Source organism: Mustela putorius, unplaced genomic scaffold, assembly GCF_011764305.1.
Source record: "Mustela putorius furo isolate JIRA1106 unplaced genomic scaffold, ASM1176430v1.1 tig00537227_pilon_pilon_pilon, whole genome shotgun sequence".
In the NCBI taxonomy this organism is placed as follows: domain Eukaryota; kingdom Metazoa; phylum Chordata; class Mammalia; order Carnivora; family Mustelidae; genus Mustela; species Mustela putorius.
The window spans coordinates 32,083,088-32,110,071 of NW_025422368.1; the positions used below are offsets into that span (position 1 = coordinate 32,083,088).

The 26,984-nt window shown below is 38.0% G+C and overlaps 1 protein-coding gene across 1 annotated transcript in view; it reads left to right on the top strand.

Moving 5' to 3' along the window:
* Positions 1 to 16,133: 16,133 nt before the first annotated feature.
* Positions 16,134 to 26,984, top strand: part of SLC15A5 (solute carrier family 15 member 5) — a 79,842-nt gene continuing 68,991 nt past the window's right edge. The window contains exons 1-2 of the mRNA XM_004755760.1: positions 16,134 to 16,494; positions 21,021 to 21,243. Of these exons, the coding sequence (XP_004755817.1) occupies positions 16,134 to 16,494; positions 21,021 to 21,243 (584 nt within the window). The remainder of the gene's footprint in view (positions 16,495 to 21,020; positions 21,244 to 26,984) is intronic.

The window sequence follows — 26,984 nt, forward strand, 5'->3', positions numbered from 1 at the left end:
TTAGACATATAGATATCTAGGGGAAAAACTTTATAGACCGGAGAAAAAGCTGAGGAAAGGGCCCTACACTGGTGACATGTTGGTGTTTACAGACACAGTGAAAATATGTATCATGAACAGACTGTGTCTATAAGGTAATAAATGTCTATAAGGCAACAAAATTAAAAGAGTGAGGATTGAGCCAGAAGAGCAATATTCAAATCTAGGATCTACTGCTTCTTAATACTCTGATACTGGACATCTTCAAACTCTCTAGAGGAATAATTATACATTTTTAGAAACATAAAAACAATAAATGTTAGTGATCAGACAAAATCACATTTGTGCTGAATCAACTAAATGAACTTGGACTCAAAATTCACTGTAGCTGTTTTTAATCCCCTTTGAGTCATTTAGACTCTGTCAGTATAAATAAACCCAACATGAAACCAATAGTATAATTTTTCTTCTACATATTTCTGCCTTTGCTTAATAATAAAATATAGGTGTGGAAATCTCAAAATAAATATTTGGTATGATCATAATAACCCCAGCTTTAACCTATAGGAAGACTAAGGCAGTATTTCACTCATACACACACACACACACCCTAGAAACTTGCATTTTCTCATCATTTTAGTTCTTGTTGACAGCTTATCTGGATAATTAACACTGAAGAAAATCTTTCACTGAGAAGGACTTTATATGAATTAGCGCTATTGTTTTCAGTAAACCATGCAATTATATTAAATTTCATACTCATTTTGCATGTTGTGGACAGCATTTACCTGTTCAGCGAGAGTAAATACTTCAAATAAAACTAGATTGACTAGAAAGATCCCAAATCTTTCCTTCCTGGTCATTTTCTACCCAAGGATACATTTTGGCCTAACATGAACCAAATCACAACACAAGTCTCTTTCTTCTCATTTTTTACCACATCCTAAGCAATTCCTCCAAGGACTTCCTCAGAGTTCTCTGCAGATGGGAAAGGCAATTCACAATGCAATAAAATTTATAGCTCATAAAATTATGAATAAGCCAAACGTTAAAAAAGAAAAGTTAAACTAGGTTTAAAATGATTTTTATAATATCAGCCACATGAATTGACACAGAAAATGAATTGCAAATGTAAGGGAATGCAACAACTAAATGTTCTGTGCTCTCTGGGTGTTAAATGGAGACTGTCAGCACAGCACAAAGAGATTCAGGAAATAGTCATTGATTTCTCTCAGTAGAGGTGGCCAAAGTCTGGCCCAAAGTAGATTCTTTAAAGCGAATTAACTGGGTATGACTATTGGTACACAAGCCAAAAAAAGAGGAGGTATTTGGAAATTAGGCAATGAAATGAAATGAGTCAACCCAAATCCGCTGTGTGGCTATTTTTGTTAAAAACATTAAAAATACAAGCAAATAAAGAATGAAACAATCGAAAGGTTTCTTTCTCTCGGTACTGGAAGTTCTTTTTAAAAAGAAATATTAGAATACTTAACAATCTCAGAATAACCTCAGTCTTTCACTTCACTAACCTTCTTACCATGAATAGCCTTGGCAACAAAGACGTCAATATCTAGAAGGATGGCTGATGAAAGCAGGTATTATCAATATCTGATCCAGAGTTGTCAAGCCCCTCACAAGAAAGTGTCCTTGGTGGTCTTTTCTGCCTATACTAACACCTTTCCTGGATCACTTCATCTATTCTCTTCACTCTAAATGACAGTCTATACATTGATGATTCCCAAATCAACATCATTAATGGCTCATGTTTTTGTGCCCAGGCCCATATGTCCTCCATTGATATCCGAGTGTTTTTCAGGAACTTTAACCATATGCCTATATTCAAGCTCAATATCTGGCCCCAACCTGCTCTTTCTTCCATATTTTATATCCCAGTCAAATATCATTCACCCAAATGTGTGTGGGAACTCAGGAAAGAGGGAGTGAAGTCACCTTTTTTGCATCCTTCTGGAACCAATATCGCTGGCCCATTCCAACCAGTCAGCATATTTGGGCATCAATACAGAAGACATGTCTTTTGAGTTACTCCTCCTGTCCATCTCTATCATTACTTGTTCATTCCATGCTTTTCTCCTACTTGGCTCTGTATCACTGGGGTCTGCCATCTGAAAACTCTGTTTCTGAAGCTCCCTTACCAATTGGCTTCTTCTTCGGCTTGATTGGGGTGAGGGGCACATGTGGAAAATTGGAGGCCTAGAGGAGGGGGAGGACCAGGTTATTCCCAGCCACACGGTGACCCAAATATTCCAGGTTTATCAGACTTCAGGGTTTTGCTCATACTCTGGATAGGATTCTTTTTCACCATTTCCACAAGGCAAGTTCCTATTTTGTTCAGGCCCTGCTCAAATATCAACAGATTGTGTCCTCGCTTCCTATATAAGCATCTTATACAGGCATCAAGTAACATGCCCTGAGCACTTTTAAACACCTTCAGTATGGCACTTAATGTACCAGTGAAATTGGTTCCTCATCAAAGATATTAAGTCACATGTCACATTTTATCTCTTATCTAACTTGACATTTGACAATCAGTTCTTTTTACTCTATTGTGCAATCCCTTCCCTGTGCAATCATTCCCATTTTCTTCCTATGTTCCAATGACAGAACACTTTTTCTGTCTTAAATATTAAAATTCTCCAAGATGTTCTGTATTGCCTTTGTTTTTCTCTCCCCATCCTTCTTGAATTGCATCAATCACTTTTATGTTTCCCTCTAGCATCAGTAAATAGATGACTCAATCTGTATCTCTGATCCATGTTTGCCTCCACAACTTCAGATATGAATATACTGGATATCTCTTTTCTGTATGATCCATAGGCTTCTCCAAAGCATCATAAAAAACTTAGTTCATTATTTTCTGCAATCCCATCAAGTTTCCCACCACAAAGTCCCTCCACCAAACTGTCTCAGGAAATATCATCGTGAAATTTCTCCAGCCAGAAGCCTGGGAATCAACAGATTTCTCCTCCCCCAGCACAAATACTTAAATCAGTCAGAAATATTTGCAAATTTTCACTTTTTAATGACTCACTAATGTGTACCCTGTTTTCTATCCCCATTAAAATTCCCTTAAACAGACACATGAAAAGATGTTCACTGTCACCAGTCATCAGGGAATTGTAAATCAAAACTACAATGAGATATCACCTTACACCTGTTAGAATGGCTAGAATAAAAAAGACAAGAAAAAAACAAGTGTTGTCAAGGATCTGGAGGAAAGGAACCCTTGTGCACTACTCGTGGGAATGTACACTGATGCAGCCACAGTGGAAAATAGTAGGAAGATTTCTTTAAAAATTAAAAATGGAGAGGGATACCTGGGTGGCTCAGTTGGTTGGACGACTGCCTTTGGCTCAGGTCATGATCCGCGTCCCGGGATCGAGTCCTGCATTGGGCTCCCAGCTCCACAGGGAGTCTGCTTCTCCCTCTGACCTTCTCCTCTCTCATGCTCTCTCTCACTGCCTCTCTCTCAAATAAATAAATAAAAGCTTTAAAAAAAATTAAAAAGGGAGAACAGAATTACCAGAGGATCCAATAATTCCACTACTGAGTATTTATCTAAAGAAAACAAAATACAATTTAAAAAGCTATATGCACCCCTATGTTTACTGCAGCATTATTTGCAATAGCTAAGTCCATCCATAGATGAGTGATTAAAGAAGATAGAATATATACATTCTGCATCATATATATACATCATATATATCACATATATATACACATTATATATATATACTATATGTAGTATAGTGTGTGTGTGTATATATATATAGTTTGTTTAAGAACAAACAAACTAAGACTTAAATGCAGCAAACAAACAGGTGGTTACCAAAGGGAAGGTGGGTGGGGGGATGGACGGATGAAATAGATAAAGGAGATTAAGAGTACACTAGTGATGAGCACTGAGTAATGGATAGAAATATGGAATCATTGTATTGTTCTCCCGAAATAAATATAAACTGTATTTTTAATAATACTTCAATACGAAAAACGAAGTCTTGGAGATCCCAAAACACACAGCTGTCATGGGTTGGGATGGGGACAGGGAGAATTTTCCACACTGAATGTTTCCACTGCGGTATCTCTCCAGTAGGTCTGGAGGAAATGAAGCTCTTTCCTCACTGAACATACACTGTAGTCCTCCAAAAGTATGTGCAGGTGCTCCCTAGGGCTCAGTAATGGTGAGTTTGCCTGCCCTCTGCTGGCTTTCAGGCTAAGCGCAGAGCACTCAGAATTCAGTATTTCTGTGGACATGCGCCCTCTGCCTTCTATCCAGAGAAGTGCAGGATGCTCTGGGTTCACCGGAGGTAGATGTGCATCTCCCCACACGCAGCCACTAATACTAATATGTATTTAATATCAAAAGAAGAAAAACACTATGCTGAAATGAAAAGCATATTTTGTATAAATAGATGTTTTAATAATACCCTTAAATAGACTCTCATCACTTATCACCAAGATTGCTTCTCTACTAACCAGTTTCTATGGCCTCCTGTCCATTTTTCCTACTGTTGCTGGAAAAATGTTCCCCATTGCTCCCTAGAATATAGTTCAGACTCCATCAATACATAGGTGGAAACTTTTTATGACATTCTACTAATTACAGAATAAAATCTATACTCTTTATCATGACTGAAGACTCTCCACAATTTCACCCCATCTAATTTATCTTTCACCACCCCTTCTTTTCACTGTGCTCTAGTATTATCAAAATATCTGCAGTTCTCAAACTCTCTCTTTGGTTTCACATACCATTTCCTGTGGCTCACTCCTCCCTCTTCCCAGAATGCACCTCCCTTTTTTCTTTCTTTCTTTCTTTCTTTCTTTCTTTCTTTCTTTTTTTTTTTTTAAGATTTTATTTATTTATTTGACAGAGAGCACAAGTAGGCAGAGAGGCAAGCAGAGAGAGATGGGGGAGCAGACTCCCTGCTGAGCAGAGAGCTTGATGCGGGGCTCGATCCCAGGACCCTGAGATCATGACCTGAGCCGAAGGCAGAGGCTTTAACCCACTGAGCCACCCAGGCACCCCACTTCCCTTCTTTCTTGGCCTGGATAACCCCTTGCTCTTCATTGAGATTTGATCCAAGCATACCTCTTCCAGAGAGCTTTTTGTATATAGTCACATTAAAGTGTATTTTATCTGTTATCCCATAGTGTCCTGTGCATACATCTATGAGAACAGTTGTCACTGTTTTCTAATTTTATTTTTATTTCAATCTCAACCATCAGACTGAATTCCTTGAAGGCCAGATCTGTGTCTTTTTCTCTGAGTCCTCTCTATTTATTATAGTTTTTTAACACAAACAAATATTAAATAAATATTTCTTGGTTGAATTAAGTAATCTAGTCATAGTGACATATATATCTATATATATATTAGATATCCTATATATACATATGGAATATGTATATATGGAATATATATGGATATATGGATATATATGGAATATGTACATATGGAATATATATGGAATAAATACATATGGGGGAAATTGAAAGTTAACGATCAGCTCTTACTCACCTTTGAATCCCTAGCATCAAGCAAAATGCAAGAAGTATTCAATATATGTTACATACAACAAGTATTCAACAATTGTTAAATTTTTATTGGTCCTAAAGGCTCTAGACTGAGTTGATTTGGTGCCTGAGTTCACTGGAAAACCATGCCAGTCCTCTGCTCTGTTGTGCTATGCCAAATTTTTGAGTAAGTTAGTCTGTCATTCTGTCCTTTGAGGACCTACGTTAAGCAAACATTGTAAAAACCTTAAAAAGTTTGATCTTTGTTCTCTTGGAATCTTATAATCTAAATGTATACATAGTTGCATATAAGCGTTTAATACCAGAGTCCATAATATGGACAAGACACACATGATCTTACTGTTCCTATAAAATAGTTCAACACTCTCCTTGCCCTCCATGGATTCACAGATAACATTGTTCCCTTTTGTGGATGCAGTTTTACAATACAAAAACTTTTCTGCAATCCATATCAAGAGCTAGGAAATGAGTCAGAAAAAGACATCTCACTCTGTGAGATAACTCGCTCTAATTTCCTCATTAGTGAAAACGACATCATCATAAAGAATATCTGCCAACAATCTGATATAAAAATGTACATGCATCATGAAAAATAATTGCTGTTCAATTACTACTGAATTATAAAGCCGTCGTACAGGTGCAATAATGCCAGAGCTTTGAAAGTATGAAAAACTGCTTAGCTTAGGTAATTACATGTGTTCGAACAAAGTCCCCAGAATAAAATGTGCAGAGTTTGAAAAAACAATAAAATCAGAACCAAAGTGCTATTTATAGCTATATATTTTTAAGTTTTTCTGTTTTTTTTTCCTCTTGTATAAATTTTGAAAGGCTAGGGATAATAATTTTTAACTCTGGGGTCCAGAGAAAGAGAGCGATGCTGTGGCTCTTCCATTGCCTCCCACCTTCCCCTCCTCAAATTGGATCCACAGGGACCGTACTATGAAGATAGAAATCTAGCCATAACCAAGGTAATTGTATCTTTTAAAATAGTTAAATCTTACTTACGCCCTCTGCATAGTTTACATTTACAAAAGGAAAAATTTATAGGAAGACAATTCTATTACTATTGTGAAAGGGATATATTTCTTGTAAATTTCCAAGGTCTTTAGCAAGGGAAATTAGAATCAGAGAACCAGAAAGGGCCTTAAATCTCATCTACCCCAAGGCCCTTAGTCACTACTTAAGAAAACAGAGGTCCTAAAAATTTTATTGTACACATTTGTGTAGATAGTAGAAGAGCTGGATCTAAAAGAATTTCTACAATATTATAGATAAGCTCTATTGTTGCAGGTCAGTTTCTAATTTTCAAAATACTCAAACTTCAAAGCCCTAAGACATATTTTTACCCCCAGCTGCAATGTTATAAAAATAAAATTAGACTGGCAGCAAAAGGACATGAATTTATGGCAGGACAGGCTATTAATTAGTTAAAATAGCTTAGACTAGTCATTTCACCTCTCAGACCTACCATTGTAAAACACTGTGAAGCAAGGAGCTTGGCCAAAATGCCCTCTTCCAGATCTAAAATTATATAATTTTGAAATTAGAGGATAGTTGACCTAAAATTATGAGTGTCTAAAAGGAGATAACCCCAGTCCTCTCTGTGTATCCACCATCTCCAGTCCTCCCCCACCAAGGGTAAAACGTCTTCCTTAAGGGGGCCATCATTTCTTTAAAGCACGTCTGGTCTGTTAACTTATGGCCAAGCTCATATTCTAAGCAAATGATTGGTTTAAGGGCTGGGTGGGGAGGTCGAGGGGGCTTTAACATTCACCACTATTTTAAGTTTTCAAGACCAGTGCTATATAAGTTAGTTATTTCTTCCTGCATATGTCCCCCAAAGTTGGTGTAGGCAAAACCCAAATCTGAGATGAATGACAGGGAATTTAGTTTCGCCTTCTGGTTGATTAACACAGTACGTGATCCAACTGCTTTCATTTTTCTTTTAATGAAAATATAATCTAGAGCTGAAATAACAGCCACATTGTTTAGTTTACTCCAAGAAATAAGTGGAAGTGACTCAAAGAAATTAAAACTAAATTAAATTCATATTTTATAATTGATTTTAAAACAACTAAAGCATAGCCATTTTCTTATTTTAATAAAAACTAACTTTTTCTTTAAAAAAAGATTATTGTTGTTCCACAGCTTATGTTTAGCATTGGCTACAGTCTCCTACAGCCTCCTTTAGGCCCCGTCTTTGGGGTGGCATAGGGGCCCCCAAATTCTCATGAAATGTGAATTAAGAGGTGATTAACTAGAAAGCAATGTTCTAAGCTTTCTTTGCTTTGGGAATGTTTAGTATTGTTACACAAAGTTTCATTGGAAGATACATTTCACTGGGGCTCAAAGCAGGAAGTAACTCTTTCCACATGCACAAAGAAAGCAAATTTGATACTCCTCCTTCCTGGCCTATTGAATATGCTGTTGGGGCCTCAAACTCTGATCTGTCGTGTAGTAAATCAGCTTCCTTTACTCTCCAGATCCCTTCCGTTGTGCTGCGTAACACCACTATCCACCAAGATATCTATACTAGAAAGCTGCCCATCATCCTGAATGCCCTTAGTTCTTCATGTCACACATCCAAGGAACACTAAAGCTTCGTGTCTGATTTTCTATCAAATCCTATACGTTTTTCCATTTATAATTTTTGCCTAAATTACTATATTTGTTCTCTAGGGGGTGGTGGTAAGAAAAGAAGTATCTAGAAATTATTGGGTCTTGCCAGTACCTCTTCACTCATACTTCTGATCTTGAGTAAGGGGAAAAAATGATTTGATGTCAAAAACTTTAGTCCTTTATCCTTGCTTTTGGTAGAAATTCATTCTACTCAAAAAAGATGACTTCGAGAACTGGTCAAAATTCTGCCTCATAAAGTCATTTAAGATCTGTTTTTGTTTTTGTTTTTGTTTTTTTAATCTTTTCAGCTTCAGCACTCATATCTCCCCAAATCCTGTAGCTCCCTGATCCAGACCTTCTGAATCTGCTCCTGCCTCAAAGCATTAGGAAAAGCTTCTTAGGTCCTTCAAGAGTAGGCATTCTGTATTACAGGGTACCTGCTCTGTGAGGAGAACCCTCCCCTTACACATTTTCCCCAAGCTAAATTCTATCCCTCAAAAGAACCCAAGCAGAGTTATTGCTTCAATGGGAACACTTCTGTGAACTTGCTGAGATTGGGATAGAATCTCTGCTGTATGCTCTGAGGTCCTTTCTTTTTCCTCCATCATGGCGCACAGCTCACTGGACCATAGTTGTTGCTGGATTGTTGATATTCCTTTCTACATTGTAAGCCCCAGGAAACCAAGTCTGGTATTTTGTCCTTATGGGATCTTCAGGGCCTGGGTGCTTAATAAATATTTGTTCAGAGTCAGATAAGGTCCTCTGGTATATAGGAATGCTTCCCTTCATAACATCCCAAAGACATCTCATCCTAAACCAATCTTTCATTTATTCATTCAGGAAGTCAATTACACATTTATCCATTCAAAATGTTTAAATATATAGGCTTCCAGTGGATTTTACCCAGTTATTAGAGTCCAGATCCTCGTAGCAGACTGGGAAAAAATAAAAAAATAACAGTCCTTACAGAACTCTGATGGAATCAAGGTTGTGTCTGAATATGGCAAACAGAACAGCCGCCCTCCGCCCTTGGACACGTGCTGAAACAACGAGTACATTCCAGGCAGTGTGCTCTGCCGTGGGCGTGGAAGGATAAGTAGGAAACTGCTCCTGTTCTCCACTCTCTCACAGTCAGTGAGGAGAAGAGTTCTGCAAGCTAATTAATATAACATAACACATGTATTAAAAGAGAGAGAGAGAGAGAGAGAGGTACAGTGTTTAAGAGCACAGAAAAGACTATCTGAGAATCAGAGCCGCCTTGACTAAGGATGTGATGCTTCTATTGAGTTTTAAGGAATGAAAAGAGGCTCCCTGAGTGGAAAAGCGTTCCAGGCAGAAGCGACAGCATGTGGAAAGCATGAGAAGATAAAAGAGCATAGCCTAGTCATGAAAGTGTGAGCATGTCATCCAGCGCCGTGGCAGACTGGCAAGGGAAAATTCTCGTCACAAGGCGGCATGTTGATCATCAGAGGCCTTACGTGCCAGCAAAGGATTTTTAATTTAATCTCTTAGTCTAAAGGAGTTGTTCACAGACTTTAAGCATGGGAGCAAATGGATCAATCCCCCCCCCCAAAAAAAGAAAAAAAAGTTTCTGAAGGGTTTAGGGAGAATTACATAGAAGATTGTTTCCCAATATCTTGAAAATGGAAATGATTTTAGGTGATACATAGTTTGGACATTAAATAATGTAGAATTTTGTGGGGGGGGGAGTGATTTTTTTACATAGTATCTTTCCATATTTTTATTATATAAAAGAAAAAGCATCTGTTCAGTGTAGGCTCTGGAGTCAGAGCACCTAGGTTGAAGTCTCTGATCTATAATTAATTATCTTGAATAAGTTAATTTATTCTGTGCCTCAGTTTCCATAACTATAAGACAGGATTCATGAAAATAGCATTTACATAATCAAATGGTTTCAAAGATAAATGAATTAATTCTTAGAATGGAGCCTGACCAAAAGAGCACTTAATAAATGTTAGCTATTATTTTAAATTAGGATTATTATATTTAGTTTTACCATCTATTATGGCAACTGATGCCATTTACAGTAATAACTTAAAATGTCCTGTTAAATAGACTTACTTGATTTTAAAAAACAAATTGTTCTAAATAATACTACTAAGGAAATAATATAACATGAAAAAATCAGGACAGGCAGAGGGACAAGAGAGTCCACAGGCATGGCAAATAGGTGACAATAATGTACACATGATTGAGGTTGAGATCAGAGGAAGCCATACTGGAGGCAGTGAAAAAGGGAGAAAGGTGAAAAGTTCAAATTTATATCAGAGTAGAAAAGGTGAAGAAGAAAAAGATGGATTTGTGAAATATTTAGAAGATTGAATTGACAGTATTCCCCTGCTCTCAAAGTCTAAATAGTGCCTGGCATGTGGTAAGAACTCGATAAATATTTTCTGTGAAAAGGTAGACAAAATAGGTAAGGAAACAATAAAGAAAAAATCTAAGACATCTCATGGTTTTCCAGTTTAAATGTTTGGGTAGATGGTGATGTTAAAGAAGGTAGAGCAAGAAGATGATGAGTTAGCATAGGCTGTGCTGAGATTGAGTTTTTCAACAGAACTCTAGATGGAGATGTCCATCAGTTTATCAGAAACTCAGGACAAAGGTCTTGGTTACACACATAGATCTGGGAGCTCTCAAGTCCATATTCTTAAGTACATCTCTGTTTCCCCTCCATGATCAAAACAGAAAGACAAGACAGAAAAAGAGGGATGGTATGGATGGTGTCTATCAGTCAGGGTTTTCTAGATAAACAGAACCAAAAGGATACACACTTATACAGTAAGAGATTTAAGGAATTGGCTCACGTGACTGTGGAGGCTGTATGGGTCAAAATCTGACAGAGGACTCTGGGAGGCTTGAGACTCAGGAGAAAATTACAGTTCTGGACCAAAGGCAGTCTGCTGGAGATCCAGGAAGAGCCAATACAGCAGGGAAGTCCAAGGGCAATCTTCAAGATCACCTCTTGCTCAGGAGAGCCAGTCTTTTGTTTATTCTGGCCTTCAATTGATTGGATAAAGTAATCTGCTTTGCTTAAAGACAGTGATTAAAATGTAAATCTCATCCAAAAATGCCTTCACAGAAACATCCAGAATATTGTTTGGCCCAATGACTGGGCACTGTGGCCCAGCCAAGTTGACAGAGTCAATTGTTACAGAGCACATGTGATAAATCACTCTCCTCTTACTTTATACAAATATACCTTCTATATAGCGTTCAGTGCAATAGCAAAATTCATAGTAGTCATTAGTGGTATGGAAGAAAATCCCCTCAGGAGTACAATGGCCTTCATTCTTAGTTATCCACAGAAAAAAAGAATGGAACATGTTCTGCGTACTTGGGACTGCATGAGGTATTATCTGCTGGAGTCTGAAGTGATTCTCCTTTATACTAGATAGAAGGATTGGGGTAGAAACACATACAATTGCCAGAGCATCTGTATAATGCAAGAGAAAGATTAACACAGAGAACTTCGTTCCTGAAACAAAACTGCAGCCTGAGGTGTACCTTTGCATTTCCACTTTGCAGCTTGAACAATGCGACAAAAATTTTACTCCAACAAGTCTCTGATACACCATTTTTAATAATTATAGTTAAGACCAGTCCTTCCTGTTCTTGTCAACATTCAAACCAGGTTTTTTACCAAACTTCATAGTCGATGGAATAAAATGGAATTAATAGGCCTAAAAGAATAAATATCTTCAAATGACCTTTGTGCTTATCATATACAGAGAATTATTGAGCTAGAAAAGCCTGTTTCTTAAAAAGCTTATTACACGTTGAGAGGACCTATGAAAAGTCAATCCGCAAATGTACATAAAATTTGAAAGTGTTACAGTAACACATTGTAAGACCATTTTAGAAACTACTACAGTTTTCTCAAAAGTTATAATCAACTTGGAGATTATAAAAATACTTTATAATCCTTCATTACTAAAAACAGCCTCCTTAAAAGCAGGGCTTCCATTTCTGGCACATTCTTGCAGCCCTCACGGGATCTAATGCTTTTACACTCCAGATGCTTAGTAAAAACCATGGAGGATCATAGTTCATCAGATGAGCTCCTGACTAATTTCCATATTAAATAAGATACATTTTCCAATACCTGTAAGTTTCGTCAACATTATTACCCCACACATGATGACTTTTGTTTTGCCAGTGAAGAATTTTAGTGTTGGGGCAACTGGGTGGCTTAGCTGATTGAGTGGCTCGGGTCTTGATCCCAGGATCCTGGGACTGAGCCTGGCATTGGGCTGCCTGCTGGGTAGGGAGCCTGAATTTCCCTCTCCTTCTGCCCTTACAAGCCTTCTTGCTTGTCCTTACTCTCTCTCGTCAAAATAAGTAAATAAAGTCTTAAAAAAAAAAAAGAATTCTAGTGTTAAGTATAGCCTTTGCATCCCAAAAACAACATAGGGTTTCCAATTAAAAAACAAAACAAAACAAAACCTGAAGTTTGTATTGCAATTGACTTATGTCTGCATGCCTGAAAACTTCCTCACATTCTAACTCAGTAATACTGTTACATACTAGTCTACGAATACAACGTGGGTTTCTTAAATTCTACATAAGAGTGAAATCATATGGTATTTGTCTTTCTCTGACTGACTTATTTCACTTAGTGAAATAATACCCTCATCGCATCACTGCAAATGACAAAATCTCATTCTTTTGATGGCTGAGTGATAGTATGTGTGTATATATAAATATATACACACACCATATGTATATATATATGTACACACACACACACACATATATATACCACCTCTGTGTGTGTGTGTGTATATATATATATATATATATATATATATATATACACATACATACCACCTCTTTTTTTTTAGATTATTTATTTATTTATTTGACAGACAGAGATCACAAGTAGGCAGAAGCAGGCAGAGAGAGAGGAGAAGCAGGCTCCCTGCTGAGCAGAGAGCCCGATATAGGGCTCGATCACAGGACCCTGGGACCATGACCTGAGCAGAAAGCAAAGGCTTTCACCCACTGAGCCACTCAGGTGTCCCACATACCACCTCTTTATCATTCATCAGTGGATGGACATTTGGGCTCTTTACATAATTTCGTTTTGTGGAAAAAACAAATAATCATAGGGGGAAACAAGAGAGAGGAAAACTAAGAAACAGACTCTTAACAATAGAGAAGAACCTGAGGATTACCAGATTGGGGGGGCGGGGATGGGTATAATAGGTGATGGGGATGAAGGAAGGCACTTGTAATGAGCACCAGGTGTCATATGTAAGTGTTGAATCCCTAAGTTGTAGACCTGAAATGAATATTACACCGTACACTAACTGGAATTTTTAAAACATGTTAAAGAATATAATATGGGAATGTGGGAACTTTATGAACAAATACCCATTCCAGCATTGTTTATAAGGATATTTTTTCTTTTAGATGTGCATTTATAATGAAAAGTTAAAAAACATCTGGCTTATAACTGATCTGAGACAAATGTAACCAACCAAAAATGGAGGAATAGTTAAGTGAGTGATATATCTATTAATACAACCATAAAAATTTATGTTCACAAAGACTTCATAATGGACTGTTAAATTACCTACAAAACGGATAAAAATGCATTATACAGTAGTTGCCTATAACTATATAATTTAAATATTTAAAGTCTACTAATAAAAAATAGTCATGGGGAAAACATCAAAGTAAATTCTGCAAAAACTTTCATTTCATTTCTATTTCTAGATATTTTCCACGTTGGGTCCAACGTACATACATTGTTGTTAAAATGGAGGAAAAATATGATTTTATTAACGGAGGTGGAGGGAGAAAGAGAACAAACCCAAGGTTTGGGGTGGGGGGAAGTTTGCGTGAAGCTGAAGGATGCAGAAGCCCGCACTCAAGGGCTCAGGTTTGTATAAAGATGATGGCATTCAATATTCCCTGTCAAGTGTCATTTTCAGGCAGAACCAGTAGTTGTCTATGCTCCCTCTGAGCCTAGTTTTGAGAGACAGCAGTAAAAAAGAGGTGTTTTCCTATTGCTTTAAATCTACTCCGCAACTGCTGCTGTTCTCCCTTACTCGACGGTCTCCAAACCACAGGTTGCCACTACCTGTGGTCTGTTTGGGGACAAGGATACACACTACGCTGAAGGATTCCAACATACTTAGGATCAGGCCCTGGAAAGGGTCAGGACTACCTAATTTATGATACAATCCTGCAGGAGTCCTTTGTCAGGGGCTGGTTAAATGCATTCCCAGGGGCTTGGGAAAAACTTTCCCTGAATCTGGGGCAAACAACAACACAAAGTATCACTTAGGGTTCTCTACCAACCACAGAAATCAAACACGGCTACTTCAGTCAATCTAGAGTTGATTGGAAAGTGAGTCCTTTACAGAGGAAAAACTAATCATGTCTCCTAAAGGATAAGAGCCAGGATGGTACTGAATTTTCCATCAGAATCTCTCGAACCATCCCTTTTCTGAGAGTTGCCATCTGAATGACTTAGCTCCCTTGTCCAAACTGGAGTCATTCCGCTCCATGATTAAAATTCTTGGGGAGAAAATGTAAGAGGATGGCCTTGAACCATGTATTGATTCCTCTGGCCAGAAGAAAATCCCACCAGGATCCCATGGCATAGATGGAAGTTATTCCCTAAAGGGAAGACGTATGTTGGGACTTGCCCTAGATGGTCCCAGTTTATATGTGTTTTTCAGGAATAACTATAAATAGCTTCATTTTCACTCACGGAAGTGTTCAAATTTAGGTAATAAATTGCATGGTCACTCTACGCAAAGGAAAAAAATGGGGCATTGTTACCAAAGACGGGGAGGTAATGCTGAGCAGATGAAAATATAATGAAACTATTAGAAGAAACTGAAGCAAAGTGTTTGCTCCCAATCTCTCAGGTCAAAAGATAAGAATCAGAGTCAAAAGCCCTTATCAGTCTTTTGCTTCTGACTCCAACATAAAATTAACATTCCTATATTCACTCCCTGTGTGTTGAATTATTATGACTTTAACCCAATAGTTCCATCTCCTTGTCTTCCTATGTCCTTGCAGCTAAATCCCTAAATGTTCAAGTGTTCTCTTTTGCTGCTGCTTTTTTAGCTTAATTGGTGCCCTCCTGCTTTCCAAAATAGAATGCTAACATCCATTCACCCAGCTGGAGGAGGGTCAGGGTGATACCAGATCCAATATTCCCCAAAGCTTGTGTAGGATGGTTGCTGTGTTCCTGCTGCTGACTAATAATAAGGACTCAAAAATCACCTTTTGATTCCGATTTCCTCCGAGAGGCTGTTCTACAAGCATGGGGTCAACTTAAAGGAAAAGGGTTTTTGTTTAATATTTTCTCCTTTCATTAGTGCACTTAAATTACTTTCTTGCAAACTCTGCTTGTTACCTAAATGTACTAGCACTTATGTTACCTAATTAGCTTTCTTATCAGAATTCCAACCAAAAATAACAAGAAATGTAATAATGATAAGGTATCCTGCCCCCTCAAAACAGATTTCCTTTCGTGCTTTATCTCTTGGTGCTGTTCTGGTTTGTTTAATTAAAGTATCAGAAATTATTAGACTCAAATTATTTCTTGATCTAGTGCTCAAATTCTCCTGAAAAACTGCTTCTTTTGCCTCAGTATTTAAACCTTTATCAGCATGAGGCAGATGAGTTTCCACAGGTATACAACAGGATTCATGCAATACAATATAAGTTTGGAGGAAGAGCCTAATTAGCCTCTAAATAATTAGACAAACAAGTCAGATTTGGCTACACTGGGCTACCGTGAACATTTAAATACTTGTGTCTCCTCTCCTGTGCTCCCCCACGTTAATGTGCAAAAAAACCCCATGAAACTTTAGCATGGAGTTGTGAAATTCAAAGCAAAGATCTTATTTATTTTTTCATTAGAAGGGTGGGAGTAAAAAAAAAAATCACTAAGTTCAAAACACTGTCATAAGTTGCATTTAAGGAGGGTAGTCATGTCTGTTATAGACTTTAAAACCACGGATGCGAAAGTATCTTTACATCACAGCTGCGAGAAAGAGAAAACTCAAAGACATACTGGTTATTTCTCTTCAACATATGCTGTGAAAAAAATTCGGGTTGGAATCTGTTTGCTTCTGGTGGAGATGTGTGAGAGGTTCACTTTCTTTGAAGTCGTCTGCAACATGATCCCCTTTTGCACTGTCAAGCTTGGCTATCCCAATTACCAGGCAGCCATTTTGAACCTGTGTTTTATTGGAACTTCAATAATTAGCCCTATGTTTGCGGGATGGCTTGCTGATGTCTGTCTAGGAAGAAACAAGCTGGTATGTGCTTGCTTATGTCTACATTTTCTAGGTGAGTATCCTCTTCTGACTGGATCGTTTTGCAACTTAATTGATTTTTGTTAGGATTTTTACTCTTATCCTTATCTTGCTCTGAGTATAAAATGTGATAAATGAAGTAAGAATGTTGTCTCAATTTACTTAGTTCTCTGTATTATTGGAGGGATGCTAGTAAATGCATGTGCATGTGCGTGTGTGTGTGTGTATCCTTTGATACCTATATTGCTGCACTGATTATATTTTATAATAATTATCTCTTTATATATCTGTCTTCTGGACTCCTTCAAACACCCTCTCTTTCCCCCCTCCTACCTCAAGCCCAAATTCGTGACAAATTCTATGTGTCACAGGAAGTTCATCTGCTTCACAACTAAGATGAAATGTGCTAAAAAGGTTTCTGAAGTTCATGTAGAATAACTGAAGAATGTTTTCATGAAAAGGTGGTTTTTAATTAGTCATAGAGTAATTAAGATTGAATATGGAGACATGATTTCTAGATTATGAACTATGGCTACATGCTAAATAAATGAATGAATTTAAATGCTACACTAAGCTCCTTCACATAGAAAAATATACATATATATCTAAAAAACACTGGGAGTGAACATATATCTACAAAACTTTGGGAGAGATGTGCTAGTGAGAAATGGGGAAAAATCAAGATTGCTTGATAAGGTATAGAAAGTAAGTTGATGAACAGTCTAGAATTTGGGGCTAAAAAGTTCAAGTTGTTCTTCTGGACATCAAGGAGTCACTGAAGATATGATGAAACACATCTGGGAAGTGTTTTTCTTCAGTAAACAGGAGAGGCAACCACAGTGAGAGGTTCAAGAGCAGGAGACCAGGATATCCCAGGAGGATGGTCTAGGAGAAGTGTCAATCCAGGAGAGAATATATGAAAAAGTATGAAAAACTTGGCAACTAAACAAGAGAACAAATATGGTAGAGAAACAAAAATTAACTCCAAGTTTTTGAGCTGAGGAACTTAGAAAGTTAGTATGTAGTTAGTATGTAGTTCACCAATACTATGAAATGGAGCAAAAACGAAGGTTTGGGGGGATAGGGGAGGAGATAAACGAGGAAGGGATGGATATCAGGTATTCAATATATCCCCCAGTTTCCGATGATAAATTACCATTCACCACTCATCACTTAGAGTGTGATTCAAACTTATAACTCTTCACTGTGTCAGTTTTGTTAAGTAAAAACAAAGTCTCTGTATGGCAAATATTCACTCAACATTCAACAAATACTCTCCAATGACTGCTCTGTGGCACGCATTCTCCCAGGATCTGGGAATGCAACAGAAAAGAAAACAGTCTCGTCTCTGTCAAAGGTGACTTTCTGGGGCACCTGGGTGACTCAGTGGGTTTGGCATCTGCCTTTGGCTAAGGTCATGATCTTGGGATTGAGCCCCACATCGGGCTCTCTGCTCAGGGGGGAGCCTGCTTCCTCCTCTCTCTCTCTCTGCCTGCCTCTCTGCCTAGTTGTGATCTCCCTTTCTCTGTCAAATAAGTAAATAAAATCTTTAAAAAAATAAATAAATTTTTAAAAGGTGACTTTCTGGTATGGGAAAGAGAAAATAAATGAGCAAGTGATATTATGTCAGGTGCTCAGGAGTGTTACAAAGAAATATATAGGAGGGTAAGGGGGTGGAGACAGAGCAGACTAGACAGTGACATGGTTGCTGTTCTGTATCATGAAATGTTTTCTGTTAAGGAGATGTTTAAGCAAGCATCTGAATGATTTGCTCTTCTTGACTTGGTAACAGGCCATATCCAGGGCACTTGGCAACTTCTTATTTAACATGGCAATTCCTATCAGTCTAAATTCCCACGGAAGCCATCAGACTAGGACTGAGTCCCGATTTTAGAATTTGACAAACAAAAGACCCAAGTCAACTCCATATCCGTTCATTTTCTTACTAAAAACTATTTCCTTGGGTCCCTGCTCATGGCTGCCATCAAATTCCAACCAGTCACTGAGTGTCAGAGGTTCTACCAAAAATGTGTCTTCTGTTTCAAATGCTAATCCTTAGCTCAAAAATGAGGCTTTCTTTTTCTTGACCATTACCCTGGCCTACTTACTGGGCTATTGGAGGTCAGTATGACTCCATTTCTATTTACATTTACATTTCTATTTACAACACTAAGGATAAACAAGAATAAGTCTATATAGATCTATATGTCTATAGAATAAATCTATATATCGGCTTTATTATCTAAAAAACAAAATCCAATTTAGTACATAAAAATCTTTACAATCTGTCCCAAATTTAACTTTCTAGACTTTTCTCTCAGTATATGACCTCAACCCTGCTGAACTTTTGCTTGCCTCTAATCCCCTACTTCTCTACTGTTACTTATGCATTTTTTTTTCTATGCCTGAAATTGTCAACCTTCCTTTATCTTCCTACCCCATAGCCAAGACTTGAAAAATCCTGTCCTTCTTTCAAGACCCACATTGCTTAACCACATTCTAATCATACCTCTATAATTTCACTTACCACATTAAAATCTAATTTCCACCTGGTTATCTGTCCTCTTTGATGGACTTGCTAGCTCCCAGCAGAGGCTATGACACATCCTGGTGTTTTATACAAAGCTACCGAGAATGTGCGCTTAATATGCAGTGCCCAATATAGCACATATCAAAGAGGAGACTTTCTATCATACATGTCATAGACTTGTATTTTCATTACTTCAGTTTTACAAGATAAAAATAAAGTTTTGATCTAATGAAATCAATACACTATGACATTTCCTCAAAAGATGGAAGGAATGTGTCTTTCTAATTTACACAAATGGACCACTAAAAGTGCTTTGTCTTTATGCATATGGTTTCTGCAAGAAATAACTCTCGGCCCATCCCCTATGGACAATCCTTAGCCTCCGCAGGCCTCACATCATACTTCCAGAGATACAGAGGATTGAGTGGCAGGGAGAAAGCAGTTGATATCATATCTGGCCAAACTTCATAGGAAATGTTTCAAACTCAGTTATATAAAGGGCCCGTTCTCATGGTAAATCTATTTGTTACCACATATTGAGTGCATATATTCTTCAGGTTGTAAAAGCCATTGTAAGGGAGAAAAAACATTAGACCCTAATTTCTGCCTTTAAGGAACTTATAGTCCAACTGAGAAAACTAACCACATACCGCCGCCATATAAAAAATCATACCAAAAATATGAAAATAAAATGGAGGACAAGAATAACAGGGAGAAGCCATTTTTGACTAATCAAATTGATCACACACACACACACACACACAAAAGACGATTTGACCAGTTGATAGGAATTATGAAAGGTAGCAGATTATATCTGGGATACTCTATAACATTGGGCAAGTCACTTAACCTCCCTGAACCTGGGTTTGGTTTTGTTTTGTTTTGTTTTTATTTTTATTATTTATTTATTTATTTATTTTATTAATTTTTTATTTTTTATAAACATATATTTTTATCCCCAGGGGTACAGGTCTGTGAATCACCAGGTTTACACACTTCACAGCACTCACCAAAGCACATACCCTCCCCAATGTCCATAAACTTAGAAGAAAATCTATCTTCTGACATCACCAAGTTTTTCCAAGATGAAATAATATAATACATAAAAATGTTTTACAGGGGGCGCCTGGGTGGCTCAGTTGGTTAAGCAGCTGCCTTCGGCTCAGGTCATGATCCCAGCGTCCTGGGATCGAGTCCCACATCGGGCTCCTTGCTCCGCAGGGAGCCTGCTTCTCCCTCTGCCTCTGCCTGCCTCTCTGTCTGCCTGTGCTCACTCTCTCCCTCTCTCTCTCTGATAAATAAATAAAATCTTTAAAAAAAAAAAATGTTTTACAGAATTCAAAGAGCTTAGCAAAAGTATGGCATTGAATTATAATTTCTACCAACAAGGGAAATGTTTACGTTTACTCCCTGCAAGATGGAAGGGAGAAGAGGATTGACTCCCGCCCCTTGTCCCTGCCTGTCTTCCCCCTCCTGCTGCCCAGTACGGAATCACCCACCTCACCTTCTCACCTCTGTGTTCGCCAAGATGGCTCTGCTCAGTGGCCTAAGAAGTGAGAATAGGCAAAGGGATCTATGTTCTTGTTACCTCTATGATAATGTTCTCTGTCAAACATTTTCTTTAACAAGAAAGTTAAAAGTTACTGACAAGTCTGATATGTGACTGAGAAAAAATAACCCTTACTAACAGTGGTTTTCTCTGGGGGGTGAGATGACAGGCATCTCTAGCTTCTTATATATTTCCCAATTTTGTTAAAACGGACATGATTTGCTTATATACCTTGCAAGAGAAGATAGGTCAAGTCTAAGGGGGGAAAAACTAGGCCTCTGGATTAATTAAAACCCATAATGAAGAAAATGTTCACATTTAGAAAAATTATCCTGTCTCCAGAATTGTAGTAACTAACAAGTATGTCAAGAAGACAATCACACAATGCTGCTCCTTTCAGAGGAAAAACCTTATTTAAAATGTGGTTTGGTGATTCAGGTGGTCTACGCCGTATTTATTCTCCTTTTTTCTCTGTCTACAGGCACTGCTTTGTTATCTGTGGTTGCTTTTCCCTTGGGAGATTTCTATATAGGCACTCACCATATGATTAACCATATACCAAAAAAGGAGCAGAAGAGGCTGTTTTACTTAGCGTTGCTGGCCATCTGCCTTGGCACAGGAGGACTGAGAGCCATCGTCTGTCCACCGGGTGCTTACAGCCTTAAGGAGCATGGATCCCAGAAACAAATGTCTTTTTTTAACTGGTAAGCACCACTGGCTAGGAGTGCAATGAGCCTTACAACATTCCTCTCCCTCCTGGGATTTCTCTTGTTTGCCCTCTGGTCCCATGTTGATGGCAGTAATTCAGTGTTAGTTATTGACTGGTCTGGGTCAAGTGACAATGTGACAGTGCCTTGGACAATGATTCAGCCAGTAAGTGTGGGAGCCCATGAGTCAGGTACAGATGAACGCAGCTTACCAGCACCTTCTGGAAGCACACTGATACATTTACCTTCCAAATAAACCAGTGTGAAGTGGCTTGTCATACCCAACAGAAGGTGGCTTTGGAGCCAAACAGCCTCAACTCTACTTAACGCAAGCTATCTGACCTTGGTAAAGTCGTTTATTCTCTATAAGTTTTAGTTTAATCATTGTTTTTAGATTTTATTTATTTATTAAACACACACACACACAGAGAGAGAGAGAGAGAGAGAGCGAGCACAAGTAGGAGAAGTGGCAGAGGGAGAAGACTCCTTGAGCAGGGAGCTGGATGTGGGGCTCGATCTCAGGACCCTGGGATCATGCCCCAAGCTGAAGGTGGAAGCTTAACTGAACGAGCACAAAGGTGCCCCCTCAGTTTAATCTTTGTGAAAGCTTATCATAATCCCTCTTCATGGGTTTTATTAGAGGCAATAATATGTGTCTTGCAGGCAGAAAATCTGGCACATAGTAGGTGATCCCAGATGGCACCTGTTCCTAGCCCTGTCTACCCTGTAAGAGGAGAATTGGGCAGAGATTATAAATTCACAGGCAGTGCAGAGAAAAGATAAAAAGGACAGAAAAAGTATTTTACAATTTGTGGAAACATAAACCAGCCTTCTGTCTGGAATCCACTTCACCCTTAACACCTAAAAGAGTTTGTACTCCATGAAAATCAAACCACTTTCCTGGGAATCCGTTTCTCTCCCAGTGAGTTCTTACACAGTTTGATGCAGTTTTAAGGAACCAGTTTTTATTATCAAATACAAATTCAAGAAAAATTTTTGATCTTAAGGTAGAATATTTTGTTATTATTCATCAGTGAATGTCAAGTACATCTGAGATACATTCTTTTGTTCCCTCTTCTCTGTGAAATGAGTTGTCAACATTTTTCTAAATATTCTGTCTTTCCACCAATGTTAGCAATGGAAAAAATCAAGGCACAGAGAGAATCAGACAAAACGTTTAAAGAAAACTCATATTTAAAGCATTAAATGAAAAAAAAAAAAGTTAGCATAAATAATCCCAGTATATTTAACTATCCAAGGCAGTCCGTTTCTTTCTCTCCTTCTTTCTTTCCCTCTCTCTTTCTCTCTCCCTCTTTCTCTTCTTTCTTTCTTTCTTTTTTTCTTCCTTTCTTTCTCCCCCCCCCATTATATTAATATTACAAAGCACTCAGGTCTATTTTGGATTCAGTCCAAATGTCAGAAAATAATGCAGTTTTACCAAAGGTGGAAGGGACTCTTTACTTCCTTATAGTAAATTCTGCCTCCTTGACCTGCCCAAAGGAGAAAGAAAAATCCTTCTTTTTTATTCTATTCGGAGGTTTTAATCCTTAATTAGCAACATCATTTTGATTAAATAAGACTCTGGAGGATTAAGACTGGAGAGCAATCAGTTGTTCTGAAAGATAGCTCTGGAGAATTTATTGTACTATGGTCTTAGTCATTCAGAGTTGTGTTTAATCAAAGTGACATTTCTCAGTGTTGATTACAAAGGAGACATTATATAAATGAAATATTTCCTTTGGGAAAAGGGGGGGACTCCCAGTGGGTTTGTACTTTAGGCCTTTAAAGGGGGGGATGGGGAGTGGGGTGAAAATGAATTTCTGCAGTGCGAGCAGGACAGAATTTAGGACGAACACATTTCAATGTGGTTTTTATTATTTCCTAATTTCACTAAAATCTTTAATAAAAAGAGTCATGCAGGGGCGCCTGGATGGCTCCTTTGTTGCGGACGTTGTTGTCTGACTCGTTTTTTCTGCTCAGGTCATGATCTCAGGGTCAAGAGATCTAGCCCACAGCAGCTCTGTGCTCAGTGGGGAATGTGTTGAGATTCTCTCTCTCTCTCTCCCCTTCTCTTCGAATTTCCCCACCACACTCTCATGTTTTTTCTCTCTCTCTCCCCTAAAGATAGATAAATAAATTTTTAGACAGACAAAATGAAAGAAAGAGGGAAAGAATCATGCAGAATTTTTAAAACCTAAAGTTAAATCACCTCAAAATGTAGGGTGCCTGGTTGGCTCAGGCCATTAAGCATCCCAGGGTCCTGGGATCCTGCCCCACACTGGGGTCCTGGATCAGTGAGAAGTCTGATTCTCCCTCTGCCCCTCCCTCTGCTCATGCTCTCTCTCAAATAAATAAATGAAATCTTAAAAAAAAAAAAAAAAACACCTAGAAATGTGCATGAGGAATCTAAAGTCAAGGTGTCACTCTTGGATGCAGAACTGTCTCGATGGTAAGCTTCTTAAAGGCTGAATCTGGTTGTTTCAGTTTTGGGGTTTTTTCCTAAGTTTATAGTACCAAGCTACAGGGCAATTTCTATGGGCAGCTGCTTTTTGTAATTTATGGAAAAATATATTAACTCTATTGCACTACATACTTCAGGGGTGGGTGGTTACATGGACAGAGACCTTATGGGGCAGCCTGAAGGCTGACAGGATCCTGGCTGTGTCAAAGAAGTGTTCTGCTTTTTGGCAAGTCCCTTAACCTCTCCGGACACAAGTCCCTCATCCACAAAATGGGACTATGTGCGGCTGCATAGCTCATATATAAAGGATCCTAGCACATCATAGGTATTCAAAATAGGGTAACTATTGTTATTAAATGACAAATCAGCTAAAATCATTGTCTAAGTTCTGAGTGAGAGGGAACCCATTGAGGAGGCCGCCATCTTTAAATGGGCAGCACTTTCATTTAAAATCTATTTCTCCATGTCAGAAAAACGCCTCTAGAAAGTACAAACTTGGCTAATATAATGAATTTCCATAGTGTCTTTAAAAACAGCATACCACTTGAATCTGCAACCACTCGAAGGCTGCATCCAGTTCTATCTTCAGCACAGATGTCAGATGTTCCTAGTTACAGGACCTTTAATGAGATGTGTCATTGCATCTCTACCACCTAAAGCTTCATAGTGATTATGTTAAATAGTATAGACTGGAAGTCTCGAGCATTGAAAGCACCACTTCCGAGTAGAGCTGCCAAGTGTAGGTGAGAAAACCACTCCCAGCCAACATTACCATCTGGTACTGGATCTTCTTCAACTATGTACCTTACTGAAAGAATAAAGCTAAACTCCCTGAAAACCAAGAGGCATAATAATCTTCCAACATCCTTGTGCCGTTATCTAGATTAGAACCTGGCTCTTCCAGCACTTTCCAAAATCTAAGGTGTGCAATTAAGAGTCACCATGCTAGAGATCATCTAGGTAAATACACCTGTGCAGAATCTTTTCTGGAAGCAAAAAGAAAGGTGGATAATTAAGTCTGTCTATAACCATAATTTTAAATTCTACTGCAATTAACTTCAAATCTTGCTTCCACATTTCTCTACTTACTTCACCTGGTAATTTGCATCCAATCTGCATATCATTGTCTGTTCCTAACTAGTTACCAGAGTGAATTATACGTGATTGAAAAGTCCAAATAGAATATTGGTAGAGTTCTTGAAAAAAAATCTAGAGACTAACTTATTCTATCCCAGAAATTTTGAATATCTGGTACTCAGATTGACTGTACACAGTATTTGTCCTACACTAAAATATTCTGATGTTAATACTTGCTTGAACTTAATAACTTTTATCTTAGGGAAACTCTAGAGGTAAAAACTTACTATCCCACGGAATGTTTTATCAGAAGCTATTTTAATATTCAGTTGAGTGTTGTTCGAAAGCAGAAATTCTCAATCCTAGATTGACATAAAAGCCACCTGAGGACTCTTAAAAATACTGATTCCTGGGCCTTGGCATCAAAAATTCCATATATATTGGTATGAGGTGAGATCCAGAGACCAGGATTTTTTTTAATTAATTAATTTATTTATTTATTTATTTAGATGCCTAAGTAGTCAGATTTAAGGACTACTGCTCTCAAGCTGTTGTCTGGTTTTGAGAATCATTTACAGGCTTTATTTAAAAATGTTTCCTAGGCCCCACCCACAACGGCCAAGATCAGAATATACTGGAAGCATAGCTGGGGAAGGTTTACCACTTTTATCAAGTGCTTCAGAATTTTGAAAACAATTGCAGAGATATAAGGAAAGGGGATACTAGCATGGTCTAGAGATAACTTTGAAAAGAAATGGGGGGCACCTGGGTGGCATGGTCATTGGACGTCTATCTTCAGCTCAGATCACGATCTCTGGGTCCTGGGATCCAGCCCCGTATCAGGCTCCTTGTTGGGAGAAAGCCTGCTTCTCCCTCTCCCACTCCCCCTGCTTGTGTTCCCTCTCTCGCTGTCTCTCTCTCTCTCTCTCTCAAATAAATAAATAAACTTAAATATAAAGAAAAAGAAAAGGAATGGAACTGGACATCATTGGGGTGCACATACTGGATATGAGGCGGCTTTGGAAAGTTTTGACAATTCATAGCGATTTTTCATCCCACTTGGAAACCTATCTGATTGAGAAATTCCTTGTGAAGAGAAACGAAACATGAATCTACTTAATTCTGTAATAGTAAAATCATAATTTATAAGGTACATTTCAGCCAACAAAATCAAAGCAGTTCACGGAATAATTGTATTAATTCTCAAAATATCATCTGAGTTGCACACTGAGGAATAGCTTGTAAATAGCTTTAAAAAAAAAAAATCACTAAACCTTCCAAAATTCTATTTCCATGGGCTCTAGCCAAGCTTAACAAATCCTACCCACCCACTCTAATAACAACAGACAACTCCTTCTTTACTTTTGCCAAAGTGGTAAGCTTTCAGGAAATACACTCAGAATTCCTGCCTAACATATACTTGTGGAAACCAAAGAACACTGAGGAAAAAAAGAAAGAAAGGCGAATTTCTTGTGTCTTACTGCTCTTTTTTTTTTTTTTTTTTAAGCCCTGCTTGGTCGTTTTTCAACTTGGTAGGTACATGACTACGGACTTATTTTCATCAGTAAACACGCAGTGATCTAAAGACCTTAAATTGAGGAAATAAGAAAATGATATACAGGAATAACTGTTATGGTTGCAATGTTGGGGGAAAAAAAGAAGAAGGGAGGATCAGAGAGAGAAAGAGAATGATAGTAAGTTAAAAGAAGAAGAGGCAAGGAGAGCAAGAGAGAAAGAGTGAGACCTATTCCCAAATTTCTTGATTAAAAATTAAAAATATACCTTTTCTAGGGGTGCCTGGGTGGCTCAGTGGGTTAAAGGCTTCAGCTCAGGTCCTGATCCTAGGGTCCTGGGATCGAGCCCCGCATCGGGCTCTCTGCTCAGCGGGGAGCCTGCTTCCCTTCCTCTCTCTCTGCCTGCCTCTCTGCCTACTTGTGATCTCTGTCTGTCAAGTAAATAAAATCTTTAAAAAAAAAAAAGAAATATATATATATATATATATATATATATATATATATATATATATCTTTTCTAAATCATGCTGTCTGTTCACCAAAACCAACACTCTTCTTTTATTAGATGCCTTTTCTTTATCTGTACTGTTGAAAAAAATTATAGATAAAAAGCATCTAGAACTGCAAAATTTCCACTTGCTTCTTTTTTCTCTAAATTCATGACCACCAGAGTATTCTTTGAAGTA